This window comes from Bombina bombina, chromosome 8 (assembly GCF_027579735.1).
Source record: "Bombina bombina isolate aBomBom1 chromosome 8, aBomBom1.pri, whole genome shotgun sequence".
In the NCBI taxonomy this organism is placed as follows: Eukaryota; Metazoa; Chordata; class Amphibia; order Anura; family Bombinatoridae; genus Bombina; species Bombina bombina.
Genome location: NC_069506.1, coordinates 51,082,017 through 51,098,441, shown reverse-complemented (window position 1 = coordinate 51,098,441; position 16,425 = coordinate 51,082,017). Strand labels below are relative to the sequence as shown.

At 44.3% G+C, this 16,425-nt stretch overlaps 1 protein-coding gene across 1 annotated transcript in view; it reads right to left on the bottom strand.

The window, feature by feature from the left end:
• Window positions 1-16,425, bottom strand: part of NADK (NAD kinase) — a gene marked incomplete in the record, with an annotated part of 223,801 nt that overhangs the window by 49,353 nt on the left and 158,023 nt on the right. Inside the window, 1 exon segment of the mRNA XM_053690363.1 lies at window positions 15,812-15,963. Within this exon segment, the coding sequence (XP_053546338.1) occupies window positions 15,812-15,963 (152 nt within the window).

Sequence of the window (16,425 nt, the reverse complement as noted above, 5' to 3'; positions counted from 1 at the left end):
GGAAAACTCCAACATTCTCAAACATCAAAGTCGATAGTACCAAAAATCCTTCTAAGAAGAGTTTCTATAACAACCCAGAGCACTAAAAAACAAACAACTATCTATAACAACCCAGAGCACTAAAAAACAAACAACTATCCAAAACAAAATAGGAAAGCAAAGAAATACAGGCAATCGCCCTGAAAAGGAGACAAAAAACAGGTCCGGCCTGTAATACGACACAATCCCCCATAGAGCTCGGAACTGGGATTCTAAATAAACAAAAAAGGTAACACAAGACGACAAGGAATAGGATCCCCTCCTTCCCACGTCTAGTTAAGATCGTTATCAGATTTAGAGGACTGAGATGCAACTGATGGATCAGTACTAGGCACCTCTAACATTGCCAAAACCTCTCTCAGGAGTAAACGCAGGCACGCCAATCTAAATCTAAAAGCTAAGCCCTCTGCAGTTGGAGGACTCAAGCCAGCAGACTCGACCCAGGAGGATCTTCCTTGGAAGCATTAGAGGGAACCGCATCCCCAGAGGACTGATCAGACACAACCACTAATGTACACGAGTGTCCATGGGCAGAAGAGCCTGGATTACCCCTTCGCTTACGCGTATCAGCAATAGGTAACATAGCTTAGGGCGTAGAGATGGCCATGCGGAACTGCGTAGGAACCTCTGGTGTAAACAAACCCCTTACAGGCGAAGGAGGGTCAGAACCGGGGACAACTGCATATGTAGGAACAGAATTTAGGGAACACACCTCACTGGACGAAGAATCCTCAGAGGCAGATGGCTCAGTGGTCTCTAACATTTCAACATTGGTTGCTGAGAACACCTTATTGCGGCATAAGGAACATAATTAAGAGGGCTGGTTTACCCAGGCCTCCTCACATTATACCTAGGTATCAAAATCTGTATCGGAGGAATCCTCTATATCAGAATTCTCTATAGCTTCTCTATATCAATTTATAGAAATGAAAAAACAACTGGCACCTTATACCCCCAATGGCTGGGGCACTCACCACCTCCTATGACCCAGACAGATAGAGAAGATGCTCCTCTCCGCAGACACCCGGTCATGAATCGGAAGATGGGAAAAAAAAACAAAATGACCACTCCCAGTCACATGGTGCTCATGCAGGACCTAGCCCCGCTAAGGAAAAAGCGTGCCATCTTAATAAAAAGAAACTGTGCAGCTCTCCAAAGAAATAACCTGTATGTTCCGTATCAGCCTAGTAGCCCAGACGTTCTTACACATAAGCAGTTAAATGACATAACAATATACGATTAAATAAAAAGTCCCACTGTTCATTAATCCCCCTCAGGAGATATTAACCCTATGATTCCATAAACATAAAGGAGTCCCACTGAGACCCTGTCTTCTATTATTGACAAGTGTATAAAGTAATGAAACAATCTTACCGGAATCTATGCCGTGGAACAGTGATACGGTCCTTCAAGTTTGACAGATTGTAGCAGCGCCTCTGACATGGACTTGAGTGAAGAAGCAGGCAGCGAAACTAGTCAATGCAGATTGCTTAAGGAGTTATTAATATGAGTCTGGATGGATTCGCAGAAAGACTCTCCCTGCATCTCCAGACTCTAACCTTCATCAATGCTGTCACTGAGAGGCTGACAAGACTACTTAAAACTCCAGTTCCATCTCGAAGAGTACTACCCTCCATAAGTAACTACTCCGAATCTTCTGACACTTCTCTGCCAACCATCTGTGACGAAAGGCACAGAATGACTGGGGGATGGAGGAAGTGGGGGAGGTATTTAAGCCTTTGCCTGCTCCTGGTGGTCAAGTTCTGTATTCCCACAAGTAATGAATGAAGCTGTGGACTATCGCTGTATTTAGAAAGAAATTAACAGTTTTCAAATTTGACGACCAATTGGTGGCATGAAACATACCAAATGAGCCTAAATCAATACAATGGAGTTGTCTACTTTAAAAAACAAATTATGCTTACCTGACAATTTAATTTCCTTCTGTATGAGGAGAGTCCACGGCATCATTCTTTACTGTTGGGAAATACTGAACCTGGCCACCAGGAGGAGGCAAAGACACCCCAGCCAAAGGCTTAAATACTCCCCCCACTTCCCTCATATCCCAGTCATTTTGCTAAGGGAACAAGGAACAGTAGGAGAAATATCAGGGTATAAGATGGTGCTGGAAGAGAAAAACAAATTTTGGTTCGCAATCCGAGTATACGGGCGGGAGCCATGGACTCAATTCATACAGAAGGAAATGAAATTATCAGGTAAGCATAATTTATGCTTTCCTTCTTAATATGAGGAGAGTCCACGACATCATTCCTTACTGTTGGGAAAACTATACCCAAGCTCTAGACAGAGGGCACTGAATGATAATAGGAGGGGTAAAGAAAATGCAGACCCTAATCTGAGGGCACCACAGCCTGTAAAGCCTTTCTCCCAAAAGCTGCTTCAGCCGAAGCAAAAACGTCAAACTTGTAGAATTTTGAAAAAGTATGTAAGGAGGACCAGGTAGCCACCTTACAAATCTGATCCATAGAGGCCTCGTTTTTAAAGGCCCAAGAGTAAGCCCTCACTCTAGTGGAATGAGCCGTAACCCTCTGAGGAGGTTTAAGTTCCGCTGACTCGTAAGGTTAGCACATAACACTCCTCAACCAAAAAGATAAGGAAGTCGAAGAAGCCTTCAGACCCTTACGCTTCGCAGAATAGATAACAAACAAGGAAGAAGTTTGCCTAAAATCCTTAGTAGCTTGAAGATAAAACGTCAAAGCTCAAACCACATCCAGATTATGAAGTAAAAGTTCCTTCAAAGAAGAAGGATTAAGACATAAGGAAGGAACCACAAATTTCCTGATTGATGTTACGATCAGACACCACCTTAGGTAGAAAACTCAAGCGGGTATGAAGGACAGCCTTATCAATGTGGAACACCAGATAAGGAGGCTCACATTGCAAGGCAGCCATTTCAGAAACTCTGCTTGCTGACGCAATAGCCAAAAGAAAAAAGAACCTTCCAGGACAACAATTTGATGTCAATCAAATGCATAGGCTCACATGGAGCCCGTTGTAAAAACTTAAGAACAAGATTCAAACTCCAAGGTGGAGCGTTAGATCTAAACACAGGTCTGATCCTAATCAGAGCCTTAACGAAAGATTGCACGTCAGGGAGCTCTGCGAGCCTCTTGTGCAACAAAACAGAAAGGGCCAAAATCTGTCCCCTCAGGGAACTGGCAGAAAGGCCCTTCTCCAGAAGGCTAAACCATGCTCTTAACACCAGAATAAGTAAGCTCTCCACACCTTGTGATAGATGCGGCGAGTAACAGGCTTACAAGCCTAAATGAGTGTCAATAACCCTCTCAGAGAAACCTCTCTTGGTTAAGACTAATCGTACAATCTCCACGCAGTCAGCCTCAGAGAATCTAGATTTTGATGAACAAAAGAACCCTGTTCCAGTAGATCCCTGCAACAAGGTAACATCCACGGAGGAGATGAGGACATCCCCACTAGGTCCGCAAACCACATCCTTTGCGGCCACGATGGAGCACTCAGTATCACTGATGCCTGCTCCTGCCTGATGCGGGCCACTACACGGGGAAGAAGTGGTAACGGCGGAAAAAAGTAAATTTATGCTTACCTGATAAATTGATTTCTTCTATGATACGGCGAGTCCACGGATTCATCCTTTACTTGTGGGATATTATCCTCCTGCTAACAAGAAGTGGCAAAGAGCACAACAGCAGAGCTGTCTATATAGCTCCTCCATTGACTCCACCCCCCAGTAATTCGACCGAAGGTACAGGAAGAAAAAGGAGAAACTAAAAGGTGCAGAGGTGACTGAAATCAAAAAATTATAATCTGTCTTAAATTGACAGGGCGGGCCGTGGACTTGTCGTATCATAGAAGAAATCAATTGATCAGGTAAGCATAAATTTACTTTTCTTCTATAAGATACGATGAGTCCACGGATTCATCCTTTACTTGTGGGATACAATACAAAAGCTACAGGACACGGATGAACGGGAGGGACAAGACAGATGCCTAAACAGAAGGCACCACTGCTTGAAGAACTTTTCTCCCAAAAATAGCCTCCGAAGAAGCAAAAGTATCAAATTTGTAAAATTTGGAAAAGGTATGAAGTGAAGACCAAATCGCAGCCTTACAAATCTGTTCAACAGAAGCATCATTTTTAAAAGCCCATGTGGAAGCCACCGCTCTAGTAGAGTGAGCTGTAATTCTTTCAGGAGGCTGCTGTTCAGCAGCCTCGTATGCCAAACGGATGATGCTTTTCGGCCAAAAAGAAAAAGAGAGGTAGCCGTAGCTTTTTGACCTCTACATTTTCCAGAATAGACAACAAACAGAGAAGATGTTTGACAGAAATCTTTGGTCGCTTGCATGTAAAACTTCAAAGCACAAACCACATCCAAGTTGTGCAACAGACGCTCCTTCTTAGAGGAAGGATTAGGACACAGGGAAGGAACAACAATTTCCTTATTAATATTCTTATTAGTAACAACCTTAGGAAGGAATCCAGGTTTGGTACGCAAAACCACCTTATCAGAATGGAAAACAAGATAAGGCGAGTCGCATTGCAATGCAGATAGTACAGAAACTCTTCGAGCCGAAGAGATAGCAACTAAAAACAGAACTTTCCAAGATAGAAGCTTAATATCTATGGAATGCATAAGTTCAAACAGAACCCCTTGAAGAAGTAAATTCAAACTCCATGGCGGAGCAACAGGTTTAAACACAGACTTGATTCTATCTAAAGCCTGACAAAACGACTGAACGTCTGGAACATCTGCCAGACGCTTGTGCAGTAAAATTGATAAAGCAGATATCTGTCCCTTTAGGGAACTAGCTGATAACCCCTTCTCCAATCCTTCTTGGAGAAAGGACAACATCCTAGGAATCCTGATCTTACTCCATGAGTAGCCTTTGGATTCACACCAATAAAGATATTTACACCATATCTTATGATAAATTTTCCCAGTGACAGGCTTTCGAGCCTGAATCAAGGTATCTATGATCGACTCAGAGAATCCCTGCTTGGATAAAATCAAGCGTTCAATCTCCAGGCAGTCAGCCGCAGAGAAACTAAATTTGGATGCTGGAACGGACCTTGAATCAGAAGGTCCTGTCTCAGTGGCAGTGTCCACGGTGGTAGAGATGACATGTCCACCAGGTCTGCATACCATGTCCTGCGTGGCCACGCAGGTGCTATCAAAATCACTGAAGCTCTCTCCTGTTTGATTCTAGCAATCAGACGAGGAAGGAGAGGAAATGGTGGAAACACATAAGCCAGGTTGAACGACCAAGGTACTGCTAGAGCATCTATGAGTACTGCTTGAGGATCCCTTGATCTGGACCCGTAACAAGGAAGTTTGGCATTCTGACGAGATGCCATCAGATCCAATTCTGGTGTGCCCCATTGATGAATCAATTGTGCAAACACCTCCGGATGGAGTTCCCACTCCCTGGATGAAAAGTCTGACGACTTAGAAAATCCGCTTCCCAGTTCTCCGCTCCTGGGATATAGATTGCTGATAGATGGCAAGAGTGAGTCTCTGCCCATCAAATTATTTTGGAAACCTCTATCATCGCTAGAGAACTCTTTGTTCCCCCGATGATTGATATATGCTACAGTTGCGATATTGTTCGACTGGAATTCTTTCACTTTACCCTTCCTAGTACTTAGAGTAGGCAAAGATAATGACTGGGGGGTGGAGTCAAGGGAGGAGCTATATAGACAGCTCTGCTGTGGTGCTCTTTGCCACTTCCTGTTAGCAGGAGGATAATATCCCACAAGTAAAGGATGAATCCCTGTACTTGTCGTATCTTATAGAAGAAATGTAAATTATATTGAACCTCCAAGGCACCGCTATTGCATCTAGTAGCTCCGCATGAGGATCCCTGGAACGCGACCCATATCTGGGTAGCTTGGAATTGAGCCGGGATCTCATGAGATCTATTTCCGGCGTCCCCCACCTGTTGCAAATCTCCGCAAACACCTCGGGATAGAGAGACCATTCCCCCGGATGAAAGGATTGTCTGCTGAGGAAATCCACTTTCCAGTTGTCCCCACCATGAATGTGGATCACTGACAGCGAGCAGTTGTGGGCCTCTGCCCACTCCAGAATTCAAGATACTTCCCTCATTGCTAGGGAGCTCCTCGTTCCCCCCCTGATGGTTGATGTAAGCCACCGAGGTTATGTTGTCTAATTGGAATTTGATAAACTGGGACAAACCCAGAAGAGGCCAAGCCTTCAAAACATTGAAGATCGCTCAAAGTTCCAAAATGTTGATCGGGAGGAGGGATTCCTCCAGAGTCCACAGGCCCTGTGCCTTCCTGGCACCCCAAACAGCTCTCCATCCTGATAAACTTGTGTCCATAGTCACAATCTCCCAGGATGGTCTCAAGAAGGATGTCCCTTGGGACAGGTGATCTGGACACAGCCACCAGGAGAGCAATCCTCTCGACCGGTTGTTCAGAGAAATCTGTTGATACAGATCCGAATGATCGCCGTTCCACTGTCTCAGCATGCACAGCTGAAGTGGTCTGAGATGGAATCTGGCAAAGGGAATGAGGCCCATGCTGGACACCATGAGAGTAATCACCTCCATACACCGAGCCACATAGGGCCTTAAGGAGGTCTGGAGGGCAAGACAAGTGGAAGTTAGCTTGTAACATCTCTGGTCTGTAAGGAATATCATCATAGATATGGAGTCTATTATAGTACCCAAGAATTCCACCCTGGTACTGGGAATAAGAGAACCCTTTTCTTTAGTTTATCTTCCACCCATGAGATTGAAGAAGAAACAGAAGAGATCTTGAATGGTCTTCTGCCAGAAGACAGGATAGTGCTTGAACCAGAATATCGTCCAAGTATGGTGCTACTGCTATACCTCTGGTTCTGGACACTGCATGCAGAGCCCCTAGAACCTTCATAAAAAGTCTTGGAGCTAGACCAAACGTAAGTGCAATAAACTGGAAGTGCTGGTCCAGGAACGCAAACCTTAGAAACTTGAAGTGATCCTTGTGGATTGGAACGTGAAGGTAAGCATCCTTCAGATCTATAGTGGTCATGAATTGTCCTTCCTGAACTAAGGGAAGGATGGAACTTATTGTCTCCATCTTGAACAAGGGGACAGATAGGAATTTGTTTAAGCACTCTAGGTCCAGAATCGGGCGGACATTTCCCTGCTTCTTTGGGACCACAAAAAGGTTTGAATAGTACCCCAGACCTCTTTCTGCAAGAGGTACCGGGACAATGACTCCTAGGGAGGAGAGATCCCTCACGCACACCAGAAAGGCTTCTCTCTTCTCTGGTCTTGAAGACAGGTTTGAGAGGAGGAATCTGCCCCTGGGTGGATGAGACTTTAAACATATCTTGTATCCCTGAGTGATGACATCCAGGACCCACGGGTCTTGCACGTCCCCAAACCAAGTGTCTGAAAAGAGCGACAGTTTGCCCCCTACAAGATCCAGAGCCGGATCGGGGGCCGCCCCTTCATGTCGACTTTGTCTCAGCGGGCTTCTTGCTCTGCTTGGATTTATTCCAGGACTGAGCCGGCTTCCAAGTCCCCTTGGATTGCTCTGGTTTTGCGGAGTGCTGCTGACGTTGGGATTTATCTGAACGAAAGGAACAAAAATTAGGACCTTGTCCTTTAGGCTTGTTCTTCTTATCCTGCGGTAAAAAGGCACCTTTGCCTCCAATAACCATGGAGATAATCGAGTCCAGGCCTGGACCAAATAGAATCTTTCCCTTAAATGGGAGGGAAAGAAGTCTTGACTTAGAAGTCATGTCCGCAGACCAGGACTTCAGCCAGAGTGCCCTACGGGCTTGAACAGAAAAACCTGAAGCCTTGGCATTCCGGTGAATAATTTGCATATTTGCATCACAAATAAAAGAATTAGCCACCCTTAAGGCCTTAAATTCTTTCCTGGATCACATCGAGGGGACCCTCCACCTCAATCAATTCAGATAAGGAGTCACACCAGTAGGTAGCCGCTCCAGCAACCACAGCAACAGACGCTGTCGGTTGAAACAAATATCCTGAATGTTGAAACATCTTTCTTAACAGAGTTTCAATCTTCTTATCCATGGGTTCTTTAAATGACAAACCATCCTCAAGCGGGATGGTAGTGCGTTAAGCAAGCGTGGAGATAGCGCTTGGGGATGGAACCCCACAACTCCAATTGAGAGTCCGGCACCGGGAACAATTTTTTAAATGAAGAAGGGGAAAATGAAGAGCCAATTCTTTCCCATTCATTCTTAATAATGTTCACCATCTTTACGGGACTCTGTAAAGTTTGTGGTACAACCCTGTCCTCATAGACCTTATCAAATTTAGGAATCAAAGGTTCCTCAGGCAATTTGGGCTCTGGAACCTCTAACGCAGAAAGCGTAAATGCTCAATCTTAAATCTAAAGTCTGGTAGAGGCAGCAGATTCCGACCCGGAAAGAGCACCCTCTGAAATATCAGAGGCGCCTTCATTATCGGATAATCTTGTATCAGATAAATCCAATAAGCTAGTATATGACCCCTGGGAAGGATAGCAATATTTGACCTTTCACTTGTGCTTAGCAGGGCGAGGTAAAGCACTAAAGGCCACAGACACTGCCGTTTGTAACTGCTCTGTAAAGTCTGGCGGTAAAAGGGCCCCTCCAGATGGAGGGTTAGGAGTGCTACGGGAAGCTGCATGTGTATTAGGAGATGACTGTAGGGTGCGCACCTCACGGGACGGAGACTCCTCAGAGGTGGATGGCTCAGTGGTATCAAACATATTAACTTTCTTCGAAATGATTACTTTATCAAGGCATGTGGAACATAATTGAGCAGGTATTAGACTTGGGTAAAGAGGGAGTACCAGAATCCTCCATAGCTTGCGCTAACAAAGCAGACTATTGATTACTAAGAAAAAACAGAATTTATGTTTACCTGATAAATTACTTTCTCCAACGGTGTGTCCGGTCCACGGCGTCATCCTTACTTGTGGGATATTCTCCTCCCCAACAGGAAATGGCAAAGAGCCCAGCAAAGCTGGTCACATGATCCCTCCTAGGCTCCGCCTACCCCAGTCATTCGACCGACGTTAAGGAGGAATATTTGCATAGGAGAAACCATATGTTACCGTGGTGACTGTAGTTAAAGAAAATAAATTATCAGACCTGATTAAAAAAACCAGGGCGGGCCGTGGACCGGACACACCGTTGGAGAAAGTAATTTATCAGGTAAACATAAATTCTGTTTTCTCCAACATAGGTGTGTCCGGTCCACGGCGTCATCCTTACTTGTGGGAACCAATACCAAAGCTTTAGGACACGGATGAAGGGAGGGAGCAAATCAGGTCACCTAAATGGAAGGCACCACGGCTTGCAAAACCTTTCTCCCAAAAATAGCCTCAGAAGAAGCAAAAGTATCAAATTTGTAAAATTTAGAAAAAGTGTGCAGTGAAGACCAAGTCACTGCCTTACATATCTGATCAACAGAAGCCTCGTTCTTGAAGGCCCATGTGGAAGCCACAGCCCTAGTGGAGTGAGCTGTGATTCTTTCAGGAGGCTGCCGTCCGGCAGTCTCATAAGCCAATCGGATAATGCTTTTAATCCAGAAGGAGAGAGAGGTAGAAGTTGCTTTTTGACCTCTCCGTTTACCAGAATAAACAACAAACAAAGACAAAGTTTGTCTGAAATCCTTAGTAGCTGCTAAGTAAAATTTGAGAGCACGAACTACATCCAAGTTGTGCAACAAACGTTCCTTCTTTGAAACTGGATTAGGACACAAAGAAGGCACAACTATCTCCTGGTTAATGTTTTTGTTAGAAACAACTTTTGGAAGAAAACCAGGTTTAGTACGCAAAACCACCTTATCTGCATGGAACACCAGATAAGGAGAAGAACACTGCAGAGCAGATAATTCTGAAACTCTTCTAGCAGAAGAAATTGCAACCAAAAACAAAACTTTCCAAGATAATAACTTAATATCAACGGAATGTAAGGGTTCAAACGGAACCCCCTAAAGAACTAAAAGAACTAGGTTGAGACTCCAAGGAGGAGTCAAAATTTTGTAAACAGGCTTGATTCTAACCAGAGCCTGAACAAAGACTAGAACATCTGGCACAGCTGCCAGCTTTTTGTGAAGTAACACAGACAAGGCAGAAATCTGTCCCATCAAGGAACTTGCAGATAATCCTTTTTCCAATCCTTCTCGAAGGAAGGATAGACTCTTAGGAATCTTAACCTTGTCCCAAGGGAATCCTGCAGATTCACACCAACAGATATACCAAATTATGTGGTAATTTTTCTGGTTACAGGCTTTCAGGCCTGAACAAGAGTATTAATAACAGAATCTGAGAACCCTCGCTTTGATAAGATCAAGCGTTCAATCTCCAAGCAGTCAGCTGGAGTGGGTCGAACGGACCTAGAACAAGAAGGTCTCGTCTCAAAGGTAGCTTCCATGGTGGAGCCGATGACATATTCACCAGATCTGCATACCAAGTCCTGCGTGGCCACGCAGGAGCTATCAAAATCACCGACGCCCTCTCCGGATTGATCCTGGCTACCAGCCTGGGGATGAGAGGAAACGGCGGGAACACATAAGCTAGTTTGAAGGTCCAAGGTGCTACTAGTGCATCCACTAGAGCCGCCTTGGGATCCCTGGATCTGTACCCGTAGTAAGGAACTCTGAAGTTCTGACGAGAGGCCATCAGATCCATGTCTGGAATGCCCCACGGTTGAGTGACTTGGGCAAAGATTTCCGGATGGAGTTCCCACTCCCCCGGATGCAATGTCTGACGACTCAGAAAATCCGCTTCCCAATTTTCCACTCCTGGGATGTGGATAGCAGACAGGTGGCAGGAGTGAGACTCCGCCCATAGAATGATTTTGGTCACTTCTTCCATCGCTAGGGAACTCCTTGTTCCCCCCTGATGGTTGATGTATGAACTTGGCCCTCGCTAGCTGAGGCCAAGCTTTGAGAGCATTGAATATCGCTCTCAGTTCCAGAATATTTATCGGTAGAAGAGATTCTACCCGAGACCAAAGACCCTGAGTTTTCAGGGATCCCCAGACCGCGCCCCAGCCCATCAGACTGGCGTCGGTCGTGACAATGACCCACTCTGGTCTGCGGAAGGTCATCCCTTGTGACAGGTTGTCCAGGGACAGCCACCAACGGAATGAGTCTCTGGTCCTCTGATTTACTTGTATCTTTGGAGACAAGTCTGAATAGTCCCCATTCCACTGACTGAGCATGAACAGTTGTAATGGTCTTAGATGAATGCGCACAAAAGGAACTATGTCCATTGCCGCAACCATCAAACCTATCACTTCCATGCACTGCGCTATGGAAGGAAGAGGAACGGAATGAAGTATCCGACAAGAGTCTAGAAGTTTTGTTTTTCTGGCTTCTGTCAGAAAAATCCTCATTTCTAAGGAGTCTATTATAGTTCCCAAGAAGGGAACCCTCGTTGACGGAGATAGAGAACTCTTTTCCACGTTCACTTTCCATCCGTGAGATCTGAGAAAGGCCAGGACAATGTCCGTGTGAGCCTTTACTTGAGGAAGGGACGACGCTCGAATCAGAATGTCGTCCAAGTAAGGTACTACAGCAATGCCCCTTGGTCTTAGCACCGCCAGAAGGGACCCTAGTACCTATGAGAAAATCCTAGGAGCAGTGGCTAATCCGAAAGAAAACGCCACGAACTGGAAATGCTTGTCCAGGAATTCAAACCTTAGGAACCGATGATGTTCCTTGTGGATAGGAATATGTAGATACGCATCCTTGAAATCCACCTTGGTCATGAATTGACCTTCCTGGATGGAAGGAAGGAGTGTTCGAATGGTTTCCATCTTGAACGATGGAACCTTGAGAAACTTGTTCAAGATCTTGAGATCTAAGATTGGTCTGAACGTTCCCTCTTTTTTGGGAACTATGAACAGATTGGAGTAGAACCCCATCCCTTGTTCTCCTAATGGAACAGGATGAATCACTCCCATTTTTAGCAGGTCTTCTACCCAATGTAAGAATGCCTGTCTTCTTATGTGATCTGAAGACAACTGAGACCTGTGGAACCTCCCCCTTGGAGGAAGCCCCTTGAACTCCAGAGAATAACCTTGGGAGACTATTTCTAGCGCCCAAGGATCCAGAACATCTCTTGCCCCAGCCTGAGCGAAGAGAGAGAGTCTGCCCCCCACCAGATCCGGTCCCGGATCGGGGGCCCGCATTTCATGCTGTCTTGGTAGCAGTGGCAGGTTTCCTGGCCTGCTTTCCTTTGTTCCAGCCTTGCATAGGTCTCCAGGCTGGATTGGCTTGAGAAGTATTACCTTCCTGCTTAGAGGACGTAGCCCTTGGGGCTGATCCGTTTCTGCGAAAGGGACGAAACTTAGGATTATTTTTGGTCTTGAAAAGACCTATCCTGAGGAAGGGCGTGGCCCTTGCCCCCAGTGATATCAGAGATAATCTCTTTCAAGTCAGGGCCAAAGAGTGTTTTCCCCTTGAAAGGAATGTCAAGCAATTTGTTCTTGGAAGACGCATCCGCTGCCCAAGATTTTAACCAAAGCGCTCTGCGCCACAATAGCAAACCCAGAATTTTTTCGCCGCTAACCTAGCCAATTGCAAGGTGGCGTCTAGGGTGAAAGAATTAGCCAATTTAAGAGCACGAATTCTGTCCATAATCTCCTCATAAGAAGAAGAATTACTAATAATCGCCTTTCCTAGCTCATCAAACTAGAAACACGCGGCTGCAGTGACAGGGACAATGCATGCAATTGGTTGTAGAAGGGAACCTTGCTGAACAAACATCTTTAGCAGACCTTCTAATTTTTTATCCATAGGATCTTGGAAAGCACAACTATCTTCTATGGGTATAGTGGCGCGCTTGTGTAGAGTAGAAACCGCCCCCTCGACCTTGGGGACTGTCTGCCATCAGTCCTTTCTGGGGTCGACTATAGGAAAACAATTTTATAAATATGGGGGGAGGTACTAAAGGTATACCGGGCCTGTCCCATTCTTTACTAACAATGTACGCCACCCGCTTGGATATAGGAAAAGCTTCGGGGGGCCCCGGGGCCTCTAAGAACTTTTCCATTTTACATAGTGGTTCTGGAATGACCAGATAATCACAATCATCCAAATTGGATAACACCTCCTTAAGCAGAGCGCGGAGATGTTCCAACTTAAATTTAAAAGTAATCACATCAGGTTCAGCTTATTGAGAAATGTTTCCTGAATCTGAAATTTCTCCCTCAGACAAAACCTCCCTGGCCCCCTCAGACTGGTGTAGGGGCCCTTCAGAAACCATATCATCAGCGTTCTCATGCTCTACAGAATTTTCTAAAACAGAGCAGTCGCGCTTTCACTGATAAGTGGGCATATTGGCTAAAATGTTTTTGATAGAATTATCCATTACAGCCGTTAAATGTTGCATAGTAAGGAGTATTGGCGCACTAGATGTACTAGGGGCCTCCTGTATGGGCAAGACTGGTGTAGACGAAGGAGGGGATGATGCAGTACCATGCTTACTCCCCTCACTTGAGGAATCATCTTGGGCATCATTTTTACTAAATTTTTTTATGACATAAAATACATATAGTTAAATGAGAAGGAACCTTGGTTTCCCCACAGTCAGAACACAATCTAACTGGTAGTTCAGACATTGTAAACAGGCATAAACTTGATAACAAAGCACAAAAAACGTTTTAAAATAAAACCGTTACTGTCACTTTAAATTTTAAACTAAACACACTTTATTACTGCAATTGCGAAAAAGTATGAAGGAATTGTTCAAAATTCACCAAAATTTCACCACAGTGTCTTAAAGCCTTAAAAGTATTGCACACCAAATTTGGAAGCTTTAACCCTTAAAATAACGGAACCGGAGCCGTTTTTATATTTAACCCCTTTACAGTCCCTGGAATCTGCTTTGCTGAGACCCAACCAAGCCCAAAGGGGAATACGATACCAAATGATGCCTTCAGAAAGACTTTTCTATGTATCAGAGCTCCACACACATGCAGCTGCATGCCATGCTGTCCTCAAAAACAAGTGCGCCATACCGGCGCGAAAATGAGGCTCTGACTATGATTAGGGAAAGCCCCTAAAGAATAAGGTGTCAAAAACAGTGCCTGCCGATATAATCATATCAAAATACCCAGAATAAATGATTCCTCAAGGCTAAATATGTGTTAATAATGAATCGATTTAGCCCAGAAAAAGTCTACAGTCTTAATAAGCCCTTGTGAAGCCCTTATTTACTATCTTAATAAACATGGCTTACCGGATCCCATAGGGAAAATGACAGCTTCCAGCATTACATCGTCTTGTTAGAATGTGTCATACCTCAAGCAGTAAGAGACTGCACACTGTTCCCCCAACTGAAGTTAATTGCTCTCAACAGTCCTGTGTGGAACAGCCATGGATTTTAGTTACGGTGCTAAAATCATTTTCCTCATACAAACAGAAATCTTCATCTCTTTTCTGTTTCTGAGTAAATAGTACATACCAGCACTATTTTAAAATAACAAACTCTTGATTGAATAATAAAAACTACAGTTAAACACTAAAAAACTCTAAGCCATCTCCGTGGAGATGTTGCCTGTACAACGGCAAAGAGAATGACTGGGGTAGGCGGAGCCTAGGAGGGATCATGTGACCAGCTTTGCTGGGCTCTTTGCCATTTCCTGTTGGGGAGGAGAATATCCCACAAGTAAGGATGACGCCGTGGACCGGACACACCTATGTTGGAGAAAAACGGCACCTTTATACCCCCAATGGCTGGGGCACTCACCACCTCCTATGACCCAGGCCAAACAGAGAAACCGCTTCTTGTCCGGTAAACTGCACTGTCAGGAAAGAGGAAATAAGTGTGACCACACCCGGTCACGTGGTGCGCAATGCAGGACCGACCCTGCTATACTAGTAAAAAAGGCGCACCAAGCCTTTCAGGCAGCGCAGCTCCCAAAACAAAAGTGAAAACCCTGTACGTTCCAACATCTGCCTGAACCTCATCTCACACATGTCGCAGCATATTTAAATAAACTGATCTGATTAATCCCCACTGTTCAATAATCCCCCTCCGGAGATATTAACCCTTGATTCCATACAGATAAAAGGAGCCACACTGTGACCCTGTCTTCTTGTGTTATCATATGTATATAAAATGAAACAATCTTACGGAATCTATGCCGCAGAACAGAAACACAGCTTCTTAAGTTTGTCTTGTAGCATCGCTCCTGACATGGACTTGAGTGATGGAAGCAGGCAGTGAAACTTGTCAACACTGATTGCTTAGGAGCTGTTAATACAAGTCTGGATGGGTTCACAGAAAGACACTCCCTGCATCTCCAGACTCTAACATTCGTCAATGCTCTCACTGAGGGGCTGACAAGACTACTTAAAACTCCAGTCCCATTTCGAAGGGCAGATACCCTCCATAAGGAACTACTCTGAATCTTCTAACACTTCTCCGGGATATGAGGGAAGTGGGGGGAGTATTTAAGCCTTTGGCTGGGGTGTCTTTGCCTCCTCCTGGTGGCCAGGTTCAATATTTCCCAACAGTAAGGAATGATGCTATGGACTCTCCTCATATTAAGAAGGAAATATATATCGTTTTAGAGATTAATTTTGAGAATTCATACTGTCCCAGAGAAGATCTTTACAAACCATTTGCCTTATGGCTGCACAAGTTGTGTGTAAATTTCAGTGAGAAACCTACAATTTGTGAAAAAGTTAACAATTGCTTTTCATATGATTGAAAATGTTGCCTTCATCTGATTTATACACGTATGACTATATATAATCTCTCAAAAATCTGAAAATGGACACTCACCTGGTGCTTTGTCTGCATCACCAAATCCTTTTCAGTTTTCTTCACTATAATACCATTTTCCTCCAGTCCATTCTGCACCACAGATTTCTTGTCTTTAAGCTCCTTTGCAACCTTTACCTTTAGCCTGCTGCGCAATACGAGAGCTGCATTACCTGCATAAAAATAAACATATTATTGCAAAGGACATAGCCATCGCCTCTCCTAAGGCAATTACATTATGGAATATAGATCGCTAAATAAAAAGAACACCACTGTTTACAAATATGTAAATTTAAATTTTAGACAATGACTCATGATTAAAGGGACACTCAAGTCAAAATTAAACTTTCATGATTCAGATAGAGCAGCAATTTTAAACAACTTTCCAATTTATTTCCAATAACAAAATGTGAACAGTCATTTTATATTTACACTTTTTGAGTTACCAGCTCATACTCAGCATGTGCAAGAATTTACAGAATATACGTACATGCATTGTGATTGGCTGATGGCTGTCACATGATACAGGAAGAGTGGAAATAGACATAACTTTGAAATTTGTCAGAAAAAATAATAATCTACTACTCATTTGAAGTTCAAAAGTGATTATGCAAATCTACTGTATGAGAGAGAGA